This window comes from Dendrobates tinctorius, unplaced genomic scaffold (assembly GCF_039654945.1).
Source record: "Dendrobates tinctorius isolate UK_male_01 unplaced genomic scaffold, ASM3965494v1 ptg000143l, whole genome shotgun sequence".
In the NCBI taxonomy this organism is placed as follows: domain Eukaryota; kingdom Metazoa; phylum Chordata; class Amphibia; order Anura; family Dendrobatidae; genus Dendrobates; species Dendrobates tinctorius.
This window is the reverse complement of record NW_027361810.1, coordinates 37,509,814-37,537,395: the sequence shown is the minus strand read 5'-3', so window position 1 is coordinate 37,537,395 and position 27,582 is coordinate 37,509,814. Positions and strand designations below refer to the sequence as shown.

General features: G+C 46.7%; 1 protein-coding gene and 1 long non-coding RNA gene across 5 annotated transcripts in view; one reads left to right on the top strand and one right to left on the bottom strand.

Annotated features, from left to right (window-relative positions):
• Positions 1-27,582, bottom strand: part of LOC141049375 (uncharacterized) — a 261,995-nt gene that overhangs the window by 112,862 nt on the left and 121,551 nt on the right. The gene's annotated exons all lie outside the window — the stretch shown is intronic.
• The window catches only part of TTC21B (tetratricopeptide repeat domain 21B), a 136,259-nt gene that overhangs the window by 67,206 nt on the left and 41,471 nt on the right, over positions 1-27,582 (top strand). For all 4 annotated transcript variants that reach the window (XM_073545775.1, XM_073545774.1, XM_073545772.1 and 1 more), the window contains exons 10-15: positions 1,800-1,897; positions 2,139-2,339; positions 5,455-5,584; positions 8,327-8,484; positions 17,768-17,992; positions 25,637-25,875. In XM_073545775.1, the coding sequence (XP_073401876.1) occupies positions 1,800-1,897; positions 2,139-2,339; positions 5,455-5,584; positions 8,327-8,484; positions 17,768-17,992; positions 25,637-25,875 (1,051 nt within the window). The remainder of the gene's footprint in view (positions 1-1,799; positions 1,898-2,138; positions 2,340-5,454; positions 5,585-8,326; positions 8,485-17,767; positions 17,993-25,636; positions 25,876-27,582) is intronic.

Sequence of the window (27,582 nt, the reverse complement as noted above, 5' to 3'; positions counted from 1 at the left end):
CCCCGACACTCCCTGTATAGGGGTTGGTCCTCATTAGGTCAGCTAGCCCTGGGAGGGTTGGTGCCACGACCCAGAGGGTCCACTCCAGGAGTCGTCACAGCTAGCAATACCGTAGCAATACCAGCTAGTGTTTTGGATACTGCAGACCATCAGTGGCTGTAACTGTGCCCCCATTAGTGTCAAGATGCCACCGACCGCTATAGCCAGTGGTTTGTTGTGGTGGACACATACCTTACAGGGAAGCACTGGCATAGAAGCGGCAGGACATTAGTAAGGTATCCCTCCTGTTGTTATTTTATACCATTTTAAGCTGTTTGCATAAAGTTATGGGGTTTTAAAACCCAAATGATCCCTAATGATCTGAGTCTACAGGGACAGTTTATGTAAGGGATGGCGGGAAAGTGCAGTTCACCGATGGCATCAGTCCTTAGCTTGTCCTTCTACCTAGGATTCATTATGACCAGTATATCTGTAAATAATGGAACCTGAAACCTGGGAGATAACTGCATTATAGAAAGTTTCCCAAGTTTTAAAGTTATCCGCCATCCACAAGATAGGAGATAACTTTCCAATCACTGGGGGGATCTGACCTCTGAGACTTTCACTGACCCTGAGAATCTGAAGATTGATTGGTGTGGGCTTTGAGCATACACACCTCCACTCATTCTTTCTCTGTGGCAAATAGCCATATAAAGTGCTTGCTATCTCTAGCAGTCCCATAGTGAGTAGATGGAGCAGAGGTCCGCATGCCCAGCCTCTGCTCCATTCAGATCTTCAGAGCCCCATTTTCAGTATTAGTAGGGGGTCCTATAAATCGATAAGGGGATAGCTTTAAAAAAAAAAAAATAGCACAAAGCCAACAAGTAACATATTAGATATTTGGGAACCAAATTTTGCACTGCATGGAAAACATGCTCTGCACTATCTGTAATCTCTGCTTGAGCTGTTTGCTTCTTTCTTCATTTCACTAAGGAGTCGGTTGCTTGGAGGATATACTTGCACCTTCATTGTAGTGGGAAAAGTTTCTATAAAGCTTATATTTTATTTACTTAGATTCATGATGTTGATTTGCATGAGTCCAATGGGCGGTCCTACTCGGTGATTGACAACGATCCATTCAAGCACAGTAAGGCTATGTGCACACGCTGCAGATTCACCTGCGGGTTTTTTCCCGCGGAACCGCAGGTAAAACCGCAGGTAAAGTGACCTGCGGTTTGCTGCGGTTTGGCCTGCGGTTTTGCCCTGCGGTTTCACACTTCTACTATGTTAAAGGTGTGAAACCGCAGCGGAATCCGCAGAAACAATTGACATGCTGCGGAAAAAAACGCAGCAAAACCGCGCGGAAAAAAACGCAGCGTGAGCACTGCGGTTTTGAAAACCCATAGGGTTACATGGTACTGTACCATGTCTGCGGAACTGCTGCGGTTCCGCAGGGCCGTAACCGCAGCAAAAACCGCAGCGTGTGCACATAGCCTAATACAGAGAATAGATTAAAGATGGGTTGATCAACCTCCAATTTACTGTATGTTGCGAAGAAGAGATTGGGTGCTTATTCCAGTGGAGCTGACTGTCAATCATCAAATAGTGCTGCCCACTGAACTCGCGTGCAACCAAATACCAGGCATTTCAATGAATAAAATATCAGTTTTATAGCAACCTTTCCCAGTAATATGTATATCAGTCTGATAACTCCTCCTGCTCTATGGCATCCTGCCTGCTGATCAGAGATATGACGGGATGCTTTTCAGCCCTTTTGTAATATTTTGGCAGAAACTGACCTATTTTGCTATGTTTCATAGGTATTATCAGATGTCAGATACTGGAGGGACAGCTGCAAGATGCCGACCAGCAGCTGGAATTTCTAATGGAGATTCAGCAGTCTATTGGAAAATCTGGGGTGAGTCATAAAAATAGCCTGCAAAGCTCCATCATATATGTGGGCTGAACGTTAAACCTTTTTTGAGGGGGTACTTATTTGTAAATTATCTTTAAATGTAGCTTATTGTTTATCAAAGCCAATCTAAAGCTGACCATACACGTTAGAGAGGTGTCAGGTGAATGATCCTTCATCCTCCACTGTCTCTCCTTGTTCCTTATCTATGCCTGTTAGGCTAAATGTAAAGTATTTTCTTTTTCAGGAATTGTCTTATCTACGGGCTGTTTTGGCCATGAAGAAGCAGAAGAACCAAGAAGAGGTTATCCATTTGTTAAATGACGTCCTGGACAATCACTTCTGCTCTTTGCAAGGATTGCCTCTTAGTATCCAGTACTTTGAGATGTTGAACCCAGATTTCTTGCTTGAAATAATAAGGGAATATTTAAACTTTTGTCCCAACCAGGTAAAGTGAATCTGTCATTGCAAAAAGATGTAGTTTTGGTCAGTCTAATAGAGTGGGGTCACCGAGTGCTGAGGGGCAGATGGCATAAAGTCACCAACGCTTTGCTGACTCCATAACTGCAGAGTCTAAACCTCCTCTGGTATTAACATCAGCACAAAGTCGAACAGCTGCATGATGAAGCTTCATATGGGGTGGTGTAATGCCTCCACTGGTTTTTAGAGCAGTGGACACGTATAATTTGAAGTGACTAATTAATCTTTTCTATCTGGCATCTAATGCACAAGTCTGGGTTTGGCAAATGCCAAGACAATGTTACTGTTACCTGCATGACTGCATTTTGCCAGCTGTTAAGTTGAGTGGAGAGGGGATGATGCTGCGCGGTCTTTTTCAGGGCTCTGATTTGGCCCAGTGAAGGGAAATCTTAATAATGATAATAATCTTTATTTTTATATATCGCTAACATATTCCGCAGCGCTTTACAGTTTGCACACATTATCATCGCTGTCCCCGATGGGGCTCACAATCTAAATTCCCTTGCAGTATGTCTTTGGAATGTGGGAAGAAACCAGAGTACCCGGAGGAAACCCACGCAAACACGGGGAGAATATACAAACTCCTTGCAGATGTTGTCCTTGGTGGGATTTGAACCCAGGACTCCAGCGCTACAAGGCTGCAGTGCTAACCACTGAGCCACTGTGCTGCTTCAGCACAAGACATTTTGGTCAATTGTGGCTTCCAACTTTGTGGGAACAATTTGGGGAAGGACCTTTTCTGTTCCCCATCACTGTGCCCCAATGCACAAAAGCATCCCCATCCATCACCTGAATGGATGAACTAAAGTCCAGACTATGAGCCTGGCCTCTCCACCAACATCTGTGTCTGACTTTACAGATGCTGTTGTGGATGAATTGGCAAATATTTCTGTTGAGATCTCCAGAATCTTGTAGACAGTCTTTCCAGAAAAGTGGGAGCTGTTATAGCTGTGAAGGGGGGACCAACTCCATATTAATGTATAAAAGATCCATAGATGTAGAATAGGAGATGAGAACAGCTCCTGTATTCATGGTGTGGAATAGGAGATCAGAACAGCTTCTGTAGGCATGACGTGGAATAGGAGGTGAGAACAGCTCCTGTATTCATGGTGTAGAATAGGAGGTCAGAACAGCTCCTGTATTCATGGTGTGGAATAGGAGGTCAGAACAGCTCCCGTATTCATGGTGTGGAATAGGAGGTCAAAACAGCTCTTGTAGGAGTGACGTGGAATAGGAGGTCAGAACAGCTCCTGTATTCATGATGTGGAATAGGAGGTCAGAACAGCTCCTGTATTAGTGATGTGGAATAGGAGGTCAGAACTTCTATGTTAGTGATGTGGAATAGGAGGTCAGAACAGCTCCTGTGTTATTGATGTGGAATAGGAGGTCAGAACAGCTTCTGTATTAGTGATGTGAAATAGGAGGTCAGAACATCTTCTGTATTAGTGATGTGGAATAGAAGGTCAGAACAGCTCCTGTATTAGTGATGTGGAATAGGAGGTCAGAACAGCTCCTGTGTTATTGATGTGGAATAGGAGGTCAGAACAGCTTCTGTATTAGTGATGTGAAATAGGAGGTCAGAACATCTTCTGTATTAGTGATGTGGAATAGAAGGTCAGAACAGCTCCTGTATTAGTGATGTGGAATAGGAGGTCAGAATAGCTCCTGTGTTCATGGTGTGGAATAGGAGGTCAGAACATCTTCTGTATTAGTGATGTGGAATAGGAGGTCAGAACAGCTCCTGTGTTAGTGTTGTGGAATAGGAGGTCAAAACAGCTCCTGTATTCATGGTTTGGAATACGAGGTCAGAACAGCTTCTCTATTAGTGATGTGGAATAGGAGGTCAGAACAGCTCCTGTGTTAGTGATGTGGAATAGGAGGTCAGAATAGCTCCTGTGTTCATGGTGTGGAATAGGAGGTCAGAACATCTTCTGTATTAGTGATGTGGAATAGGAGGTCAGAACATCTTCTGTATTAGTGATGTGGAATAGGAGGTCAGAACAGCTCCTGTGTTAGTGATGTGGAATAGGAGGTCAGAACAGCTCCTGTGTTAGTGATGTGGAGTAGGAGGTCAGTACAGCTCCTGTGTTAGTGATGTGGAATAGGAAGTCAGAACAGCTCCTGTATTCATGGTGTGGAATAGGAGGTCAGAATAGCTCCTGTATTCATGGTGTGGAATAGGAGGTCAGAACATCTTCTGTATTAGTGATGTGGAATAGGAGGTCAGAACAGCTCCTGTATTACGAATGTGGAGGGGGCACATGTCCATATACTGTGACTTTCAGTGGTAGTCACTAAATACTGAGCAAAGAAGGATTTATTCGGTATTTGCAATATTAAAGGGATTGCCTCTGTTGATAAAAAGCTTCTTTTCCTGAAACGCACAGATGTTAGACCGTGCGCTGTATCTTCTATTGCTGTGCAGTTTCAGTCTGTTCAGAAAGGTCGAGCTGCAGCAGTAGACACAGCCCATATTCAGGATTGATGCTGTTTGTGAAAAATATGCAGGCCCTTATATCCTGATCCTGGTTCCATCTACAGTTGTTAAATATATTCTTAATATGTCAAGGGTGTAAAAAAAATAACTTTTACTCTCACTTCCAGGACTGGCGGCTGCTCTGCTGTACCTGGTGTTATGCCTCTCATCATTTTCTTGCATCAACATCTGGTGCTGCACGTCATGCGACTGCTGCAGCCAATTAATGGCAGCCGATCTACTGCAGACTTAACATTACGTTCAAACAGAAAGAGAGAAGTTTCTTCTAGTTTGGATGAAATGTGGCGGTTGCAGCTGATCAGCAGCCAATGATTGGCTGCAACGTTTTTTGTGGTGCGCTTCACTGGATGTTGATGCCAGAATATGTGGGAGTGGGCGCAGAGTGCTGAGGGCAGAGAAAGCCGTGTCGGTCAAGGATGTGAGTATAAGTTTTTTTTAATTATTATTATTATTTTTAACCTCACCCTAGTCCTATAATGGTATCTTTTAAAGTAGTCTGCAACCTTACTTTTTGTATTTAACTGAAATCAATTACCAAATCTATTTTACACAGTGAATGTTCTAAGCCAATTTTTTTTCTCTTCAGCCTCCGTCTGCTGGGCAGCTTGTCTCTCCCCTATTGAAGAATTGCACCTCCGTCCTGGAAACTGTAGTAAAAACAGCTCCTGGCCTTCAACAAGCCATGTTTCTGATGGCAAAGGTTAAATATTTAGCAGGTATGTCTAAACCTATAGTCTGTCACACTCTCCATCCACCCAAAATACAAATTTAAAGGGGCTCTGTCAGCACAGAATTACTGTTCAAACTGAGTACAGGCGCTCGGTGTACCATAGTGTGGCCAAACACTGAAATGCTATCCGTTAAGCCGAGCACCTGGCGGCGAACGTTTAATACTACAAGCATTTGAAAATGCCATCTTGTCCCATAAAAAACAAGCTGCCATACAGCTCTATCAGCGGACAAATTAAAAAGTTACAGCTCTTAGATTAAAGTGATGCAAAAACTATTCTTTTTTCCCCCCAAAAATTGTTTTATTGTGTAAAAGCGACAAACATAAAAAAAAATGATATAAACGTGGTATTGCTGTAATCATACTGATCCGAAGAATAAAGTTGCCTTATCAATTTTATAACACGCAGAACGAAATTACAAAAAAAATTTCCTAAATTGCAGGAGTTTGTTCATTCTGCCTCCCAAAAATCGTAATAGAAGGTGATCAAAAAACCTTGTGTCCAAAAATGGTACCAATAAAAAATGTCAACTTGTCCCACAAAAAACATGCCCTCATATGACTCTGTCAACCGAAATATGGAAAAATTGTAGCTCTCAAAATATGGCAATGCAAAAACTTTGTTTTGCAAAAAAAATCTTTTTTTAGTGCGTGACTGCAGCAAATATGAAAAAAAAGCTATAAATCTGGTATCGCTGTAATCACACCGACCCAAAGAATAAATCTGCCTCATCACTTAAACTTCATGAGAAATGGCATAAAAAAGGAAATAAAACCAATTCTTCGCCTGCTGTTGATTTGTTCACTCTGCCTCACTAAGATCACAGTAAGGCCCTGCTGACATTTATCCTGCGCTCTGCACTGAGCGCTTACACCTGGGTTTCCTTGTAAATCTCAGAAATACGTGATTCAGATGGAAACTGGCGGAAGATTCCCTATAGTGAGGCACTGTGGACGCTGTCTGACCTATGATCCGACAGTGGACTTCTTGTTAAGTGTGCATAAAATTGCTGTCTGCCATAGTTTTGTGTACCTCTGAAAAGAAGGACATCACTGAACAGAGTCCAGAGTAACTTTGCTGCCTCATTATAGTGAATGGATCCCTCCGGGGTTTTATCTGAATTGCGTCACTCGAAAATTTGGATTGAAACCTGATATAAGGGCTCAGCGTAGAGCACCAGATAAATGTGATCTCAAACGTTATGTGAAATGTTCCTAACAGAAGCTACAACTCTGTCCACAATTTTTTTTTTTTTTTTTTTCATCACTGCCCAATGGTATAAAATTTTGTGACACGCCTGTGATATCAAAATGATCATTGAAATAAATGAATTCATTGAGAGGTGTAGTTTGTAAAATGGGGTCACATATGGGGGTTCTGCTAATCTGGCATTTCAGGGGCTCTGCCAACATGGCATGGCACCCTTAAACTAGTCCAGCAAAATCTGAACTCCAATATGTCGTTTCTTCCCTGTTGAGCTTTGCACTGTGCCTCAAAAGTAGTTTCCGATCACCTATGGGTATTCAGGAGAAATTGCATAACATCTTGTACCTTTCTGTTTCTCCTATTATCCCTTTTTGAAAATTAGAAACTTAGGGCCAAAGCAATATTTTATTGAAAAAATTGTAATTTAGTCAACTATGTTGGAAAAATTATAAATTGCTGATTAACTTTTAACCTTTCTAACTTCCTAACAAAAAAAAAAATTTGAAAAATGATGCTGATGTAAAGTAGACATGTGGGAAATTTTATTTATTTTGTGTGGTATAATTATTTGGTTTAAGGGCATACAAATTCAAAGTTTGAAAATTGCGACATTTTCACATTTTTTTTCAATGTTTCAATATTTTCATAAATAAACACAAATTATATCCACCAAAATTTACCACTAACATGGATTAGAACATGTCAGGAAGAAAACGATCCTTGAATCACTGGGATACATTGAAGCGTTCCAGAGTTATTGGAACTGTAATGGTCAGAATTGTAAAATTTGGCCTGGTCATGAAGGTGTGAAGACAGGCTCGGGGTTCAGGGGGTTGAACAGCGTTTTCTGAACACTTAACGGCAAGGATTAATACACTTAGATGTCTTAAAATTATCTTGACGTTTTTCAGGTGGGTTAAGAACCGATGATATGTATGTGCACACTGAGTTTGAGTAGGTTTTAGATCGAGTCCACTTTAAAAAAAAAAAAAAAAAAAAACCCTGAAAAATTATTTCCCAAACTCTTGGAAAACTCACCCTGTTCATTTATTTTGTAAAACCACTTCGCTGGTTCATACGACCAGTCTTGAGAGCGTTTTTCTTTTTCCCGCTTCACGTTTTGAAAAATGAGTTCATGTCAATTCTACAAAAAGTCTCCTGATGGAATTCGCCGTAAACTGACAGTGTCCAATCAGAAGACTGAAGAAAAAAGAAAAAAACTCTTACAAAATTGCTCAAAAACTTCCCAACCCGAACTCCAAAGGAGGAGCATTTCCTGAAGCAGATTCCCTTACTTAAACTTGTCATTTTTGACTTCCTCAAAATACAAAACAAAAGCAACCCTCTGTGTGCATACAGCCTGAGGGTATTCTTTTTTTTTTTTTTTTTACAGGGGCCACTTAGTTTCATTTGCATTTGGGGGAAGTGACAGGTTCGCTTTAAAATAAATGTGCGACGGTTACTTTACTTTTTTGGGTTTTCGGTGCCGGCGCCATATCACTAATGATTTTCTTTCTTTAGGTGACGTTGATGCCGCTCAGAGTAGCCTTCAGCACTGCCTTGAACATAACCCGTCGTACGCTGACGCCCATCTTCTGATGGCTCAGGTTTGCTTATACCAGGATAACTTAAAGCTGTGCGCTCACTCTTTAGAGCTCTGCTTGAGTTATAGCTTTGAGGTGAGTTCTTTAAAAAATCTGATAGTTAAAGAAGCGCTCCTAACAAAACTGCTATTCCCTAATCCTTCCTAAATGTGTATAGTGTAGGTGCTTAAAGGGAACCTGTCACCTGGTTTGGCCGATATGAGTTACGGCCACCACCTTTCAGGGCTGATATGCAGCATTCTATAATGCTGTATATCTGCCCCCAATTCGACCTGTAAGAGAAGATCAAGACCTTTTATTACACTCCGCTGCGGGGTGGTCCAGTCCAAGGGGTGTTGATGCTTTTGGTCCGATGCTGTCCTCCTTCTTGCTTCGTGTGGATGACGCGTCCCTACTTCATCCACACAGTCTCCCCGGCATCGCGCTGCTACCCAGGCGTACTCCTCTGCCCTGATTAGGACAGAGTAAACTACATCAGTGTGCAGGCACTCGGGCCTCTGACCTTTACCGTTGCCTGCACACTGCAGTACTTGACTCTGTCCTAGTCAGGGCAGAGAAGTACGATTGCATAAGAGCCTGATACCGGGGAGACTGAATGACGTAGGGACGTGTCATAAACTCGAAGCAAGAAGGAGGACTGCATAGCAGGAAGAAGGGAGGTGCCGGACTAAGACCAGCGACACCCCTCTTAGGGACCCCCCCACAGGTGAGTATAATAAAAGGTCTTTTTCTTCTCTTACAAGTCGGGTTGGGGGCAGATATACAGGGTTATAGAATGCTGTGTATCAGCCCTGTAAGGTGGTGGATGTGTCTCCTATCAGTCAAATCTGGTGACAGATTCACTTTAAAATGGTTTGACTGGGACTTTAACACTGAAGGCCTATCCTTAGAATGTAACATTAATGTCTGAGCGGTGTGAGTGCGACACTCAGCACCTCCGCCGATCAGCTGTTCCCCATGTCAGCGGCAGCCAGAACTGCTCAGATATGGAGCTTCCCATAGAATGAAATTAATGAAATGGCACCTGGTCTGATAGAGGGGTCCCATGGGCCTATCAACAGATAGTCTTGCCATGAGAAAACCCATTTTTAGTGATATCATGTAAAGATATCATTCAATTGTGTGTCACATAAGGATTCTATTAGGACTTTTGATTCCCCCTGACCCCGCACCTTTGATGCATAAATACCTTTATCTCAGTTGATATGTATGTAAATCGCAGCGGTCCAGTACGATGGGCGGTGCTTATTCGTCCCCCCCCCTTCCTGTCTTGCTCTACGCATTTCTTTGTTCTTCTTCCTGCGTTCATGTACTGTTTCCATTCTTGCTCATTGAAAAGTCCTCCGGCGCTTGCGCAGTATGCTTTGCCTAACAACTGTGGGCAAAGCATATAATCGGTACTGCGCATGCGCCAGTATTTTTCAGCATGTATCCGGCGTCCAGGAAGAGTGTCCTGCATGTGAAGACTTCTGAGGCATAGATCGCGCTGAAAAATACCGGCGCATGCGCAGTACCGATTATATGCTTTGCCCACAGCTGGGCAAAGCATACTGCGCAAGCGCCGGAGGCCTTTTCAATGCGCAAGCGTGGAAAAACTACCGCATCTGTGATATTCACAGATGAAGTTACGTTCAGCAAGCCGAGGGGGTGGGAGAAAGCGAATAAGCCCCACCCATCGGACCGGACCGCAGCGATTTACATACATCTCATACAAGATTAAAAAGGTATTTATACATCAAAGGTGCGGGGTCAGGGAGAATCAAAAGTCTAATACAGTCATGGCCAAAAGTTTTGAGAATGACACAAATATTATATTTTCACATGATCTCCTGGCCTCTGGTTTTTATGTGTGTTTGTCAGATGTTTTTATCACATACAGAAATATAATTGCAATCATATTATGAGTAGCAAAAGGTTATATTGACATTTAGAATGAGTTAATGCAGCAAGTCAATATTTGCAGTGTTGACCCTTCTTCTTCAGGACCTCAGCAATTCTCCCTGGCATGCTCTCAATCAACTTCTGGATCAAATCCTGACTGATAGCAGTCCATTCTTGCAAAATCAATGCTTTTATTTTGTCTGAATTTGAAGGTTTTTGTTTGTCCACCCGTCTCTTGATGATTGACCACAAGTTCTCAATGGGATTAAGATCTGGGGAGTTTCCAGGCCATGGTCCCAAAATCTCTGTTTTGTTCCCTGAGCCATTTAGTTATCACCTTTGCTTTATGACAAGGTGCTCCATCATGTTGAAAAAGGCATTGTTGATCGCCAAACTGCTCTTGGACGGTTGGGAGAAGTTGCTCTTGGAGGACATTCTGGTACCATTCTTTATTCATGGCTGTGTTTTTAGGCAAGACTGAGAGAGAGCCCATTCCCTTGGCTGAGAAGCAACCCCACACATGAATGGTTTCAGGATGCTTGACAGTTGGCATGAGACAAGACTGGTGGTAGTGCTCACCTGGTCTTCTCCGAATAAGCCGTTTTCCAGATGTCCCAAACAATCGAAAAGGGGATTCATCAGAGAAAATGACTTTACCCCAGTCCTCAGCAGTCCACTCCCTGTACCTCTTGCAGAATATCAGTGTCATGATCTCAGTGCGGGTTTGACTCGCACACGTGGGGTTAATGTTTGGAACCAGTGCTGATGACTGGCATTTCTGGGGTTAAAGGTTGTGATCCCGGTGCAGGCTTACCTGCACACCTGGGGCTATGATTGTGGCCTCTCCCTGGTTCTGGGGGAGGCTTCTTATAGCCTCAGGAAGCTCCCATCCCTGTCAGTTATACTCTCGCCCTTGGCATTGTGTGGTGACCCCTGAGTGTGTTTGTGCTGTGTTCTGGTTACTTGATTCTCTGTGTATGACTCGGTCTGTTCCATGGATATCGCTTTGGATTCTGTCTGGTACCTTATATGTCTGTTTGGTTTTGATCTCTGCTTGGCCCTGATTATCCGCTCTGTCTCCTCCCTGGTACTGTACTGTGATCCTGTGTATGACCTTTGGCTTTGTCTGACCTCCCATCTGTTTATCTCTCCTGTACCTCGCTGGTCTGTACTGTGCATAACCTCTGCTTTGCTTGGACTCTGAGTTCTCTTCCTTCTCTGTGTGCAGGACGCTAAGCCCCGCCCCCTTGCAGTCACATGACCATAGGTCCTATGCTGGCTTCCTAAACTTCAGCATCCACAGGTCCTGTGCATCGGTACTTTCTGGCTGTACCTGACCCCGGTACCCCTACATTGCGGGTGAGTCACTGCTCAGCGGAGGCTGCACGCCGGCGCTGACACTCAGGACACGCGCACTGGCTCAGTGAGCAAGTACAGTGCGGTGTTCCTGACATTATAACTGACCATTTCAGGTTTTTTTTTCTTCAGAAAAAAAAAAAAAAGGTGTGTTATCCTCATGGATCCCATACAAGCCTTGTCTGATCAGGTCAAGCACCTGACCCAAATGTTCCATAAGCTCATTGTGGAGCAATGCACGATGGCCCAGACCCAGCAACAGTTGGTAGTTACTGTGCAGGAGGCTGTCGATGCAGGGGCTTCTAGTTCTGGGGGTAGGGATGTGTCATTAGCGTCCCCCGAATCTCCGGTCAAATTGCCAGACTTTTTCTCAGGGGACAAAAAGGAGTTCAGGTCTTTCAGAGAAAGATGCAAGCTTTTTTTTTCTCTAAGGCCCCACTCCTCCGGGGATGAGTTCCAGAGGGTGGGGGTCATTATTTCCCTACTTCGGGGGGCTCCACAGGCATGGGCTTTCTCTCTGTCTTCCTCTGCTCCTGAACGTATGTCAGTGAACGCATTCTTTGAGGCCCTCGGGCACATTTATGATGAACCTGACCGAGTGCGATTGGCAGAGGATATGTTGATGAGTGTCTGTCAGGGGAAACATTCAGCTGAGTGGTTTTGTTCTGAGTTCCGCCGCTGGGCAGCAGAGGTCTCTTGGAGCGATGCCGCACTCCGAGGACTCTTTCGCAGAGGCTTGTCCGAGCGGCTGCAGGATGCCTTGGCGTTACATCCCCCACCTAACTCTCTCGAGGACGCTATGACCCAGGCCGTCCGGATGGACCGCAGGCTGCGGGCCAGAGGAGTGATGCAGGTGGATACTCCATTATTCCCCAGTGGAAAAGAGACTGCCCCTGAGCCCATGGATGTAGGCGCCCTCTCCCTGAAGGATACGGAGAGGAAACGCCGGAAGGACAAGCAGTTATGCTTTTACTGCGGTAAAACGGGACATTGGAAAAGGGAGTGCCCGAATTGCCCGTCTTCAAACCCGGTCGGCGGGAAATGACTAGGTCTGGGTAGTCAACGGGGAGGCTGCTCAGACCCTCAGGTACCATTTTCCTCGTTTTCTAAAGTATTACTGCCTGTGGAACTATTTGTGGACGGTAGTTCTTTTTCCTCTACAGCCTTCGTCGACTGCGGATCATCTATTAACCTCATTGACTCCCAATTGGTCACACACTGCAAGATAGGGACAGTTAGGCTCAAGGTTCCGATCAAGGTGATGGCCATTGACTCATCTCCCCTCACTAAGGAGGGAATTCGCTTTATGTCTGATGTGTTTTCGCTCAGAGTGGGCGCTATTCATGTGGAAAACATAAGTTGTTTTGTGCTGGACAATCTACCTGCAGGGTTGGTGTTGGGCATGCCCTGGTTACAACGCCATAACCCAGTTATTAACTGGAAAACAGGGGAGATTGTTCAATGGGGGTTTAATGATTTTGAGTTATGTGATAAATCCGCACTGCTGGTTGAACCAGTTAAATCTGTGTCTGTATCATCTGTCGAGCTGGAAGGTATTCCGGAATGCCTAAAGGACTTCGAAGATGTATTCTCCGAAAGCGAGGCCGAGACGTTACCGCCACATAGACCCTTTGACTGCGCTATTGAGCTGGTCCCGGGGGCTAAATTACCCAAAGCCCGTCTGTTTAATTTGTCTGGTCCTGAGCGCTTGGCTATGAAGGAGTACATTACTGAAAGTCTGCGCAAAGGACACATACGTCCTTCAGTCTCACCTGTAGCGGCAGGTTTCTTTTTTGTAAAGAAAAAAGATGGCGGGTTACGTCCCTGTCTCGACTTCTGGGAGCTTAATCAAATTACTGTACGGAATACGTACCCCCTTCCGTTGATTCCCGATTTATGTAACCAGCTATCAGGGGCAAAGTGGTTTTCTAAACTTGACCTTCGGGGGGCATATAATTTGATAAGGGTCCGGGAGGGGGATGAATGGAAAACCGCGTTCCTCACGACCGAGGGACTATTTGAAAATTTAGTCATGCCGTTTGGTCTTACCAACGCCCCTGCCATATTTCAGAATTTCATCAACGTGGTATTCTCGGATCTCATTGGTCGTTTTGTCGTTATCTACTTAGATGATATTTTGATATATTCCCCCGACAAGTATTCTCATTTGGAACATGTACGAACTGTGCTCCAAAGGCTTAGAGAAAATCATTTGTATGCCAAATTGGAGAAATGTGTATTCTGTGTACAAGAGTTGTCCTTTTTGGGATTAATTGTATCCGGTGAGGGTTTTCGCATGGACCCCAAGAAGGTGCAGGCCATTGCGGATTGGGTGCAACCCCGAGATCTTAAGGGTCTTCAGCGCTTCTTGGGGTTCGCCAATTATTACCGCAAATTTATCCGGGGGTTTTCGCAAGTGGTCAAACCTCTCACGGATCTAACATGCAAAGGTGCGGATGTGAGAAATTGGTCCTCGCTCGCAAAAGAGGCCTTTGCAACGCTGAAAAAATGTTTTATGTCTGCTCCTGTGTTAGTGCAGCCAGATCCGTCCAAACCATTCGTCGTGAAAGTGGACGCCTCTGAGGTGGGGGTGGGGGCGGTGTTGTCCCAAGGGCCTGCCACTCTAACCAACCTCAGGCCATGTGCTTTCTTTTCCAAGAAGTTCTCTGCTGCGGAAAGAAATTACGACGTAGGCAATAGAGAGCTTCTTGCGGTCAAATTGGCGTTTGAAGAATGGAGGCACTTTTTGGAGGGGGCCAGTCACCCGGTTACGGTGATCACGGATCACAAAAATCTGTCGTACATTGAGTCTGCTAAAAGACTAACGCCCAGACAGGCCCGTTGGTCACTTTTTTTTTCCCGTTTTCAGTTTACGATTACATTTCGTCCAGAGTCTAAGAATGTCAAGGCTGACTCCTTATCACGCAGTTTTTAGCCGGTGTCGCCCCCTGAGCCACCGTCCTCCATTCTTCACCCTGGGGTTGTGATAGCAGAGGTCTCATCTGAATTGGAACGGGAGATTCTGGGGGCCCAGTCGCAGGCCTCGGCGGCCAAGCCGGAGGGGAAGTTGTTTGTCCCAGAGCGACTTCGCCTGAAACTCTTGCAGGAGTTCCATGAATCCAAGCTGAGTGCTCACCCTGGTATTTCAGCCACACGTCTGGCGGTGGCTAGGATCTTTTGGTGGCCTACCCTTGGTTCGGACATAAAAAAATTCATTGCTGGGTGTGGGGTCTGCGCTCGTTCTAAAAGCTCTCATAGCCGGCCGGCAGGGGAGCTGATACCCTTGGCAGTGCCCGAAAGGCCATGGACTCATTTATCCATGGATTTTGTTACCAATCTCCCTCCATCTAAGGGTAATACAGTGGTATGGGTAGTGGTGGACAGGTTTTCTAAGCAGGCTCATTTCGTACCCCTGTCCTCACTACCGTCAGCTGAGACGTTGTCCAGGTTGTTTGTGCAGCATGTGATCCGGTTGCATGGGGTACCCCTGAATGTGGTGTCTGATCGTGGTGTGCAGTTTGTGGCTAAGTTTTGGCGTGCTTTCTGCAAAAAATTAGGTATGTCTCTGTCCTTTTCGTCTGCATACCATCCTGAGAGCAATGGGCAGACGGCGCGCACTAACCAGTCCCTGGAACAGATCCTCAGGTGTCTAACCTCTGCTAGACAGAATGACTGGTGCGATGCACTGCCGTTGGCTGAATTTGCCTTCAATAGTCGGGTGAGTCAATCCACTGGTAGGTCCCCTTTCTTGATTAACTATGGGTTCAGTCCTCATTTTGGTGAGTTTTCTCGTCTGGATTCGGGGTGTCCCGGGGCTGAGGATTCTGTTCAGCGGTTAAAAGATACATGGGCAGAAGTCCAGCGGCGTATATCTAGGTCTCAAGGCAGGTATAAGTTTTTCGCGGACAGGAAACGAACACCTGGTCCCATGTTTCGGGTGGGAGAGAAAGTTTGGCTCTCCACGCGAAACATTAAGTTAAAGATTCCGTCAGCCAAGTTGGGACCCAAATTCATTGGCCCGTACAAGATTGTGGAAAAAATCAATCCAGTGGCGTATAGGCTGTGCCTTCCACCCTCTTTCAAGATCCCTAACGTCTTCCACAAATCTCTACTGAAACCTTTTGAAGCAGTACGGGGAGACTCCGAGTCTGCTGCTCCTCCGGTTTTGGTCGAGGGGCAGGTGGAGTACGAGGTTGGTCATATCGTAGATTCCAGGTTGGTACGGCGGTCGGTACAGTACCTGGTTCATTGGAAGGGGTATGGACCGGAGGACAGGTCCTGGGTACCAGCCCGGTTGATGCATGCTGATCGCCTGGTGCGGGCTTTCCATGCTAAGTACCCGGGCAAGCCTGGGGGTCCAGAGGCCCCCCGTTGAGAGGGGGGTACTGTCATGATCTCAGTGCGGGTTTGACTCGCACACGTGGGGTTAATGTTTGGAACCAGTGCTGATGACTGGCATTTCTGGGGTTAAAGGTTGTGATCCCGGTGCAGGCTTACCTGCACACCTGGGGCTATGATTGTGGCCTCTCCCTGGTTCTGGGGGAGGCTTCTTATAGCCTCAGGACGCTCCCATCCCTGTCAGTTATACTTTCGCCCTTGGCATTGTGTGGTGACCCCTGAGTGTGTTAGTGCTGTGTTCTGGTTACTTGATTCTCTGTGTATGACTCGGTCTGTTCCCTGGATATCGCTTTGGATTCTGCCTGGTACCTTATATGTCTGTTTGGATTTGATCTCTGCTTGGCCCTGATTATCCGCTCTGTCTCCTCCCTGGTACTGTACTGTGATCCTGTGTATGACCTTTTGGCTTTGTCTGACCTCCCATCTGTTTATCTCTCCTGTACCTCGCTGGTCTGTACTGTGCATAACCTCTGCTTTGCTTGGACTCTGAGTTCTCTTCCTTCTCTGTGTGCAGGACGCTAAGCCCCGCCCCCTTGCAGTCACATGACCATTCACATGACCATAGGTCCTATGCTGGCTTCCTAAACTTCAGCATCCACAGGTCCTGTGCATCGGTACTTTCTGGCTGTACCTGACCCCGGTACCCCTACATTGCGGGTGAGTCACTGCTCAGCGGAGGCTGCACGCCGGCGCTGACACTCAGGACACGCGCACTGGCTCAGTGAGCAAGTACAGTGCGGTGTTCCTGACAATCAGTCTGTCCATGATGTTTTTCCTGGAGAGAAGTGGCTTCTTTGCTGCCCTCCTTGAGACCAGGCCTTGCTCCAAGAGTCTCCGCCTCACAGTGCGTGCAGATGCACTCACACCTGCCTGCTGCCATTCCTGAGCAAGCTCTGCACTGCTGGTAGCCCGATCCCGCAGCTGAAACACTTTTAAGAGACGGTCCTGGCGCTTGCTGGTCTTTCTTGGGCGCCCTGGAGCCTTTTTGGCAACAAGGGAACCTCTCTCCTTGAAGTTCTTGATGATGCGATAGATTGTTGACTGAGGTGCAATCTTTCTAGCTGCGATACTCTTCCCTGTTAGGCCATTTTTGTGCAGTGCAATGATGACTGCACGTGTTTCTTTAGAGATAGATAACCATGGTTAACAGAAGAGAAACAATGATGCCAAGCACCAGCCTCCTTTTAAAAGTGTCCAGTGGTGTCATTTTTACTTAATCATAACAGATTGATCTCCAGCCCTGTCCTCATCAACACCCACACCTGTGTTAATGGAGCAATCACTGAAACGATGTTAGCTGGTCCTTTTAAGGCAGGGCTGCAATGATGTTGAAATGTGTTTTGGGGGATAAAGTTCATTTTCTAGGCAAATATTGACTTTGCAAGTAATTGCTGTTAAGCTGATCACTCTTTATAACATTCTGGAGTATATGCAAATTGCCATTAGAAAAAATGAAGCAGTAGACTTTGTAAAAATTAATATTTGTGTCACTCTCTAATCTTTTGGCCATGACTGTAGAATCCTTATGTGACACACAATTGAATGATATCTTTACATGAGATCACTAAAAATGGGTGACCGATTCCCTTTAAGTAAGGACATATTTAAAGTTACAGCACCCCTTTAACCTGCACTTGTGTCTTGCCTCTTTAATCTGAGTACACAGTGAAGATTCCCGGCCCTCAGTCTAGTGACATATAAAGGTTTGTGCTCTTTATTACAGATACGGGAATCTCCATTGTACAATCTCCTGAAAGCGCAGACCCAGAAACGAATGGGAGAAATTCAGGAGGCCATTAAAACACTGCAGATGGCAATGAGCTTACCGGGAATGAAAAAGGCCGGATCTTCTCTAAAGGCAAAAGGAAGAAAAGTAGAAGTCGGCGCAAGTGACCGAGTGTCCATCTTCCTGGAGCTTGTCGATTGTCATCGCATGAATGGAGAGCAGGTAATGGAGGGAAAGCGTCCGCTCTCACCGGCCTCATCACTGCTAGAGAACTTGGTATCTTGATTGTAAGAAATATACTTCACAATGATTTACATAGGGTTGTCCTAATAAAAAATAACCACCGAAGTCATCTTTACAGTTACATGGCAGGTTTGTAAGTGCATAGAAAACATCACTCCTCTCTGTAATCCGTTAATAAGAACTGTATACCTGCAGAGTGTTCATAAGAAGGGACTTATTGGCACATTTAAAAAGTACACTTTTGTTAAAAAAATACAATAAAATGTGTATGTTTTAGACCTTTTAATTCTGAGCAGATTAGTGAAGGACTGGGTCCTAAGACCCCCACAGATCATTCCATAGATCTCTTAGAAGTGAGCAGCTCATGGGTCAGAAGAAAGTCATAGGAGCGCACAACTCCTGTCTGAGCGTGTCTGCTCAGACAACTAATTAAGAGGAAAGTCAAAGGACTGCACAACTCCTGTCTGAGCATGCATGCTCATACGAGTACGGATTCAGCAGAAAGTCATAGGAGCGCACAACTCCTGTCTCAGCATGCATGCTCATACGAGTATGGATTCAGCAGAAAGTCATAGGAGCGCACAACTCCTGTCTCAGCATGCATGCTCAGACAAGAACAGACTCAGAGGAAAGTCATAAGAGCGCCCAATTCCCTTCTGAGCGTGCATGCTCAAACGTGTCAGGCTTCCTACTACATGGTCTGCTCTGTGTGCGCTCAGGCAGGAGTTGTGAGCCGCTATGACTTTTTACTTAATATGTACTCTGATGTGCACTTGTGCTTTTGTCAGTTGAGCTGCGCACCTTTAAAAGGTTTTTCTTTATCGCCTTATTGGGGGACACAGATTACCATGGGTGTATGCTGCTGCTGCTAGGAGGCTGACACTATGCAAAACAAGAAAAATTAGCTCCTCCCCGGCAGTATACACCCACCGACAGGCACCAAGCACCTCAGTTTGTGCTTAGTGAATGTAGGAGGCGGACCTGGATCTCCTAAGATCCGCAATTAACCTTTCTTTCCCTTAGGTGTACTAGTGGAACGTTTTTAATTCTTGCTCTTTTGTTTTGCAGATTCAAGTCGGGAAACAGGGTGTAAGTTTCACCCTGCTTTCCCATATCAGGCGGCTGAGCGAGCAGTGTGGCTGATACCACATCGCAACTCTCAGTACGCTGTCAGGACTTTTTCCATATCACTTCTGGTGCTATGGGATGCGGACAGGTGGCTGGTCCTTGCCAAAATTCCCCTCCTCACCCCTCTCTCGGGACAGGGCTGAGAAGAAGATGGCGATCGCAAGATGCTCCTCACCAACAAGAGGTTAATGCCGTCTTCTGCAGGATGCGGGTACAGAGGACAGTCCCCAGCGGCTTACCCTACCCTTGTGTGGCCCCTGTGATCATCTTCTTCAGGGACGTCAGGTAAGTGCCTGTACGATCCCTCCAGCCCCGCAGTATTATCAGACGAGCCATCAGCAATATCATCAGAGTTCTCGGTTTGAATCTCCCGCCCTTCTTCCCTGCCTGCCGGCGCCGCTCTCATCAGCCGCGCTCCTCTCCATCTATATTCAAGAGGGCTCAGTACAGGGTTTTCTCCCCCCTTTCACAGCCGGGGCAGGGGTTTCAAAGGTTTCTGCGAGCACAGTACCTTCTTACTCTGAGCGATTCCAGTCACGGGGCTGCGGTGCCGTCTCTTTCACTTTCACTTTCATTTCAGCTCCCGCTCTCAGAGCGCCGCCTCCTCCTTCTGAGCGCGCTTTCCTTCGCGCCTTTCTTAGCCCATCACAGGGCTTCTTTCTCTTGTCGGCTCCAATCGCGGCTCAGCCGCTTAGCTCCGCCCCCCGCTCCATTCATCAAGCATTTCCTGATTTTCCTCTCCTGGCTTTCTGCGCTGCTTGGGGGACGCTTCAGCGGTTCTGCTGCTCGCCGGAACTAGGTAGGCTCTGCTCTAGGCAGAAATATTGGCTCCTCTCCGCAGTTCTTCCCCAATTCCTGCAGCCATTCAGCGCAGTTTCCTTATGCCCAACTCTGCAAGGGATCTCTGTTTCAGGCCCACCGCTACTCATTACGCCTGTGCGCGCTGTAAAAAGAAGTGGGCTTCGGGTCAGTCGTCTCCGTTCTGCCCGTCCTGCAGTCCTTCAGCTATGTCGGCCTCTCAGGAGCACACAGATTCCCGTGATGAGGGCACTTCCCCTCTCCCAGAATGGGCCGTTGCAATGTCTCAGTCGGTCTCTGATCTGACCAAAGTCTCTCAGTCCCTGGTCCAGGTCCTAGAACGTTTGCCTCAGCTATCTACAGCCACCTCTGCACCGACCGCCTCTCAGGGTGAGTCGTCTGCACCTGACCGCGACCTTCAGAGGGACAGGCCGAGTAGGATTGCTAGGAAGCGTGTTCTGTCGGACTCGTCTACCAGTTCGCTAGGCCCGTCTGCTTCACCCAGGTGTCCGTCTCCTTCAGAGGACGACCTTAGGTCAGACGACGATCCCCAATCGGGATCTAGTTCAGAAGCAGATGACATGTCTAAAACACGAAATATGGTCGATAGTCTCCTTTCGGCTATCTTCCAAAGCCTGGAGATTAAGCAGAACAAGCCCCTTCCTCAGGAATGTTCTGTTCCATTTAAACGATCAAGGCCTCCATCCCAAACTTTTCCAAACCACAAGGAGTTCGATACTACTCTAACCAAACATTGGGAGCACCCTGAGCAATGGTTTTCGGGCCGCAGGTATTTAGATGTTCTGTACCCCTTTGATGCAGATTTGCTTTCAAAATGGGCCAAAGCCCCTGAAGTGGACCCTCCCATTTCCCGCATAGCCTCTAAGACGGTTCTGTCCCTTCCAGACGGGGCATCACTTAAGGATCCAACAGACAGGCAGATAGAATCTCTGGCGAAGTCTATTTTTGAGGCCTCCGGCGCCTCCCTCTGCCCTATTTTCGCCTCCTCCTGGGTGGCTAAAGTCATTTCGGCTTGGGCAAAAAAAAAAAACTCTTCGCAGGGGCATCTTAGCGGCAGCTCCCCAGGACGAGCTGGCAGATCTAGCAGATCAAATTAATCATGCGGGTAAATACCTATTAGCCGCCTCCTTAGATGCGGCCGGGTGCGTAACATGGGCTAACAGCAACATAGTGGCTGTACGCCGAGTTCTTTGGCTAAAGTCATGGAATGCGGACACCACTGGTAAGAAGTCGCTTACCAATCTCCCTTTCCATGGTTCTAGACTCTTTGGGGCCAAGCTGGATCAAATAATTTCCGATGCCACTGGGGGGAAAAGCACTTCTCTCCCCCAGTCTCGACCAAAACGCCTTTTTAACAGAAAAGGTTTTCGCCCGTTTAGGCCCTTTCGTCCGTTCTCGTCCACAGAGAGATCTACCCAGCAAGAGCGGCCTTCCGCATCTAGGGAGCGAGAGCAGAAGAAACCATCTTACAAACCCGCTCCCCGCTGGCGATCTAGAGGGCAGTATTCCAGGTCCTCAGGTGCCCGTTCCAGTAGGTTTTCCTCCAAGAGACGGGGCACCCCCACCTGGAAGTTTTTCCAGGGTGGGAGGCAGACTTTCCTTTTTCATGGACGCTTGGCTGTCGGTTGTCGATGACGCTTGGGTCAGGGAGATCATCGCATCCGGCTACAAGATCGAATTTTCTTCCCCGCCAAACAGACGTTTTTTCCTGTCTCGACCTCCAAGACAACGGTCCCATATTCCAGGGTTCTTTCAGGCCGTCTCCTCCCTTCTTTCCGCCGGAGTAATTGTTCCCGTTCCCTCACACGAATGGTTTTCAGGGCTCTACTCAAATCTCTTCGTAGTCCCGAAGAAAGACGGCTCCCTACGGCCAAGCCTGGACCTAAAATTGCTCAATCGCCACGTGAAGATTCTTCACTTCAAAATGGAGTCTCTCCGATCGGTGATAGCCTCAATGGAACCCGGAGAATTTATCTGTTCTGTGGACATACGGGATGCCTATCTTCACATTCCTGTGTGCTTACAGCATCAGAAATATCTCCGGTTTGCGATTCAGGAAAGTCACTACCAGTTCACGGCTCTTCCTTTCGGCCTAGCCTCCGCTCCTCGGGTTTTCACGAAGGTGATGGCGACGGTCATGGCCATCCTTCGATCCACAGGGATTCTCATCATCCCTTACCTGGACGATCTCTTAATCAAGGGCTCGTCCCGTCAAGACTGTCTCCTAAGTCTTCAGATAACTTTAGATACTCTCGATCGTCTCGGATGGTTAGTCAACAAGGAAAAGTCCATCCTCAATCCCACTCAGCGTTTGACCTTTTTAGGCATGGAATTCGACACGAATCTGGCCCAGTTGTTTCTTCCGCGCGGAAAAATTTGCGTCTCTGTCCAAAGGGATTCGAGCCCTCAAACGGCCATCGCCCATTCCCCTTCGGTTCTGCATGAAAGTTCTGGGGAAGATGGTGGCTTCCATGGAAGCAGTGCCCTTTGCGCAGTTTCATCTTCGCACCCTTCAGCTGTCCCTCCTTTCAGCCTGGGACAAGACGACGTTGTCCTTAGACCGTCCCATTCTCCTCCCTCTCAAAGTGAGGTAATCCCTGAATTGGTGACAATGCCTACGTCAGTCCTCCAGGGGAGGTCCTTTCATCCGCTTCAGTGGCAAGTCATCACCACCGATGCCAGCCTGCTAGGTTGGGGAGCGGTTTTCCATCACAGATCGGCCCAAGGCCACTGGAATCCATAGGAAGCTCTTCTTCCTATCAATCTTCTCGAGATCAGAGCAATCTTCCTGGCCCTTCTTCGCTGGCATTCCCTTCTCGTCGGCAAGCCGATCCACATTCAGTCGGACAACGCCACGGCTGTGGCGTACATAAACCATCAGGGCGGCACGCGCAGCCACCAAGTGATGTCAGAAGTGGCCAGGATACTGCGCTGGGCAGAACGTTACGTTCCAGCTCTCTCCGCCGTTCACATTCCAGGGGTGGAAAACTGGGCAGCCGACTTTCTGAGTCGGCAAGGCCTGGCGTCGGGCGAATGGTCTCTTCATCCCACAGTCTTCGATCAGATATGCCAGCGCTGGGGTTCTCCGGATGTCGATCTCATGGCATCTCGGATGAACCACAAAGTTCCGCGCTTCGTAGCCAGGTCCAGGGATCCTCTAGCCGTCGCTTGCGACGCCCTGGTAATTCCGTGGTCCCAGTTCCAACTCCCTTATCTGTTTCCACCTCTTGCCTTGATCCCAAGAGTGGTCAAGAAAATAAAATCAGAAGGCGTTCCAGTGATTCTTGTGGCTCCAGACTGGCCAAGAAGGCCCTGGTATGCGGAACTGGTGAACATGCTCGCGGACGTTCCCTGGAGGCTTCCAGACCGTCCAGATCTTCTCTCGCAAGGCCCCCTTCACCACGAGAGTTCTCGGTCTCTGAATTTAACAACATGGCCGTTGAGGCCACTATCCTAAAGGAATCAGGTTTGTCCAACCAGGTGGTTCAGATGATGATCAAGGCCAGGAAACCAGCTTCTTCCCGCATTTACCATAGGCATTGGAAGGCCTTTTTCCGTTGGTGCGACGATAAAAAGGTCTTTCCCATGTCCTTTTCCATTCCGTCCATACTGGGGTTTCTCCAGTCTGGTTTAGACTCGGGTCTGTCTCTCAGTACCCTTAAAGGCCAGGTTTCCGCTTTGTCTATCCTCTTCCAAAGAGAGCTCGCTTCCTTACCGCAGGTTAAGACTTTCCTCCAAGGAGTCGCTCATGTGGCTCCTCCTCCTCATCATTCACCGATAGAACCGTGGGATCTCAATCTCGTTCTTAGCGCTCTCCAAAAGGCGCCGTTTGAGCCCATCCAGGACATTCCCTTGTCACGGCTGTCATGGAAGGTAACCTTTTTGATTGCCATTACATCCATCAGAAGAGTCTCTGAGCTAGCGGCCTTGTCATGTCGTTCTCCTTACCTGGTGCTCCATCAGGATAACGTCGTCCTCAGGCCCGTTCCTTCCTTTCTTCCAAAGGTGGTATCCTCCGTCCACATCAACGAGGATATCGTTCTTCCATCGTTTTGTCCTGTTCCTTCTCACCCTCTTGAGAAGTCACTCCACAATCTGGATGTTGTTAGAGCCTTGCGTGTCTACCTCGCTAGGACCACTTCACTTCTTTAATCCGATTCATTGCTGGTCATCTCTGAAGGTCACCGGAAAGGGCTTCCGGCTTCTGGAAGCATACCGACTTCAGGAAAAACGGCCCCCTCTGGGAGTGAGAGCTCACTCCACCCGGGCTGTGGCAGCTTCGTGGACCGTTCGACACCAGGCTTCGGCTCTGCAAATTTGCAGGGCCACAACCTGGTCGTCCTTGCACACGTTTGCGAGGTTCTACAGGGTTCATACCCAGGACTCGTCTGATGCAGTTGTTGGTAGGAAGGTTCTGCAGGCGGCGGTGGCGCACCGACCGACCTAAGCCCTTTCTGTTCTTTCGTTCCTTCTTGCTGTTCCCACCCTTGGGACTGCTTTGGAACGTCCCATGGTAATCTGTGTCCCCCAATAAGGCGATAAAGAAAGATGGATTTTTGGTTCTTACCGTAAAATCTCTTTCTTGGAGCCTTCATTGGGGGACACAGCACCCTCCCTGTTTACGTTGTACCGTGTTGGGCCTTTGAGTCCCTTGTTGGGTTGGTACATATGTTTAGAGTTACATGGTTTTTTCCTACTGCTTTTTCACCAACTGAGGTGCTTGGTGCCTGTCAGTGGGTGTATACTGCCGGGGAGGAGCTAATTTTTCTTGTTTTGCATAGTGTCAGCCTCCTAGCAGCAGCAGCATACACCCATGGTAATCTGTGTCCCCCAATGAAGGCTCCAAGAAAGAGATTTTACGGTAAGAACCAAAAATCCATCTTTTAAGTGATTGGCCGGGGGTCTCAGGATCTGGACCACTACAAATCTGCTCAGAATTAAAGGGCCTAAATGTATAAAATAAAAATTGACAAGTTTATTTACGCTTTAATAGTAAGATCCCCACAATCATAGATCATGAGAATGGAGAAAGTGTTTTAGCTCTGCAATCAGTCTAAAGTTTTTCCCTGCACAGCTGAACCTGGCCACCATTGTTTAGAGTAACGCATTGACTGCTGAGGGTCCGACCGTTAGTATCCCCACTCTTCCGGAGAATAGGGAAATTGCTGAGCTGAGTACTTGACTATCTCTGGCAGTCCCATGTAGAATGAAGGCAGTGGAGATGCACCTGCTACATTCAAAATGGGCCCTGTTCTCGGGATCATTGGTGGTTATAGCGCTTAATAGGGCAAAATGTATATACGTGGGGGCTTTTCCTGTACAGCAAGGCGGCTGGGAGAATAGCGACACAAGCAAAATTTGCGGAGCCGTAGTGCTGATTTTGCTTTTTTTTCTCATTCTCTATGTTCTGTGCTGGTGCCAGAGGTCAGACCCCAATATCTTGCTCGTAGCGGTCATCATTATAGTCTTGCAGTCTATTTAAATCAACGTTAACATCTGCATGGCCGGATTATTAGATCTCTCCAATGGCTGCACTCGGATATGTGTTTTCTCTTAGGAGAGAGACAACTTTAATTTACAGAATATTTTTCTTCTAGCAAGTGTGTTGTTCGTCCTGCCTCTTATGATAAACATTTTTCGCTTTCCCTTTTACTTTTTCTTTTTTTACACCTTCAGCACGAAGCTGCCAAAGTGTTACAAGATGCAATCAATGAATTCTCCGGGACAGCGGAGGAACTGCGCCTCATGATAGCCAACGCTGAGCTGGCCCTGTCTCACGGGGATGTGGAACAAGCGCTGTCCATGCTCCGAAACGTTTCTCCAGAGCAGCCGTATTTTGTCCAGACCAAGGAGAAAATGGCTGACATTTATCTCCAGCACAGGAAAGACAAGAAGCTCTACATCGGCTGCTATAGGTGATGTACAGGGCAATCTTCACTGTCTGTTTTGATGCCTTTGTTACAGGGGTCTTCCATTCATCACTGATCCAGTAAACTACTTTAGAGCCACAAAAGTGAGGGGTTTATTGCTTATGGCTTAAGATTTTCTCACTCTTCCTCCTTCTTTTGCCACCAAGCTGGAAAAGAGTTGCTTTTGCATTATCCATCTGCCACCTCCATCTCTAAACTAATGTCAGCGCGCTTCCTTATGGGTTACGCGGCTGAGAAATACTGAACTTTCTCCACGAAAAACTGCAATGAACACTTTGCTATCATTGCAACAAAGCATCGGCCCAGTAGTGTAAACCTCAGGCACCCGAGATGTGCCAGCACTAATGACACAGACGCTGGTATCATAATAAAAGTTCCAAGTGATGCTTTCTTTGCAAGAAAATTAGTGCTAGAAGGTGGTAAAACTGACCCGTGAGCACCATTACTCAGTATAAGATTTCTCTAGTATTCAGAGCTCAGTTTTTATCCACATGATCAGGATGCAGACAGCAGTGAATACGGGGTCTCTGGCTCTTTCTGCCACCAATCAGCGTGTGAAGCAGACTCAATGACATCACCTCATCGTATCTGCTGTGCGGAGAGTAAGTTGACTGGAGACAGATGCAAAGCGCCGGGGGAACTGGAGTGAGGTAAGTATTTGATGGTTTTTTTCATATATGTATGGGATGTTTGCATGCACAGACGAGGCTATGTGAGAGTTTATACTGAATATAGGAGGCTATGTGAGAGCTTATACTGCATATAGGAGGCTATGTGAGAGCTTATACTGTATATAGGAGGCTATGTGAGAGCTTATACTGCATATAGGAGGCTATGTGAGAGTTTATACTGAATATAGGAGGCTATGTGAGAGCTTATACTGCATATAGGAGGCTATGTGAGAGCTTATACTGTATATAGGAGGCTATGTGAGGGCTCATACTGTATATAGGAGGCTATGTGAGAGCTTATACTGTATATAGGAGGCTATGTGAGAGCTTATACTGTATATAGGAGGCTATGTGAGAGCTTATACTGTATATAGGAGGCTATGTGAGAGCTTATACTTATATAGGAGGCTATGTGAGAGCTTATACTGTATACAGGAGGCTATGTGAGAGCTTATACTTATATAGGAGGCTATGTGGGGGCTCATACTGTATATAGGAGGCTATGAGAGAGCTCATACTGTATATAGGAGGCTATGTGGGGCTCATACTGTATATAGGAGGCTATGAGAGAGCTCATACTGTATATAGGAGGCTATGTGAGAGCTTATACTGTATATAGGAGGCTATATGAGAGCTTATACTGTATATAGGAGGCTATGTGAGAGCTTATACTGTACATAGGAGGCTATATGAGAGCTCATACTATATATAGGAGGCTATGTGAGAGCTTATACTGTATATAGGAGGCTATATGAGAGCTCATACTATATATAGGAAGCTATGTGAGAGCTTATACTGTATATAGGAGGCTATATGAGAGCTTATACTGTATATAAGAGGCTATGTGAGAGTTTATACTGTATATAGGAGGCTATGTGGGGGCTCATACTGTATATAGGAGGCTGTGAGAGAGCTCATACTGTATATAGGAGGCTATGAGAGAGTTTATACTGTATATAGTGTTAAGGTAGGGCTAAATTAACCCTTCACGGTTGATCCAGTGATTTCCAAATTAGTTCAC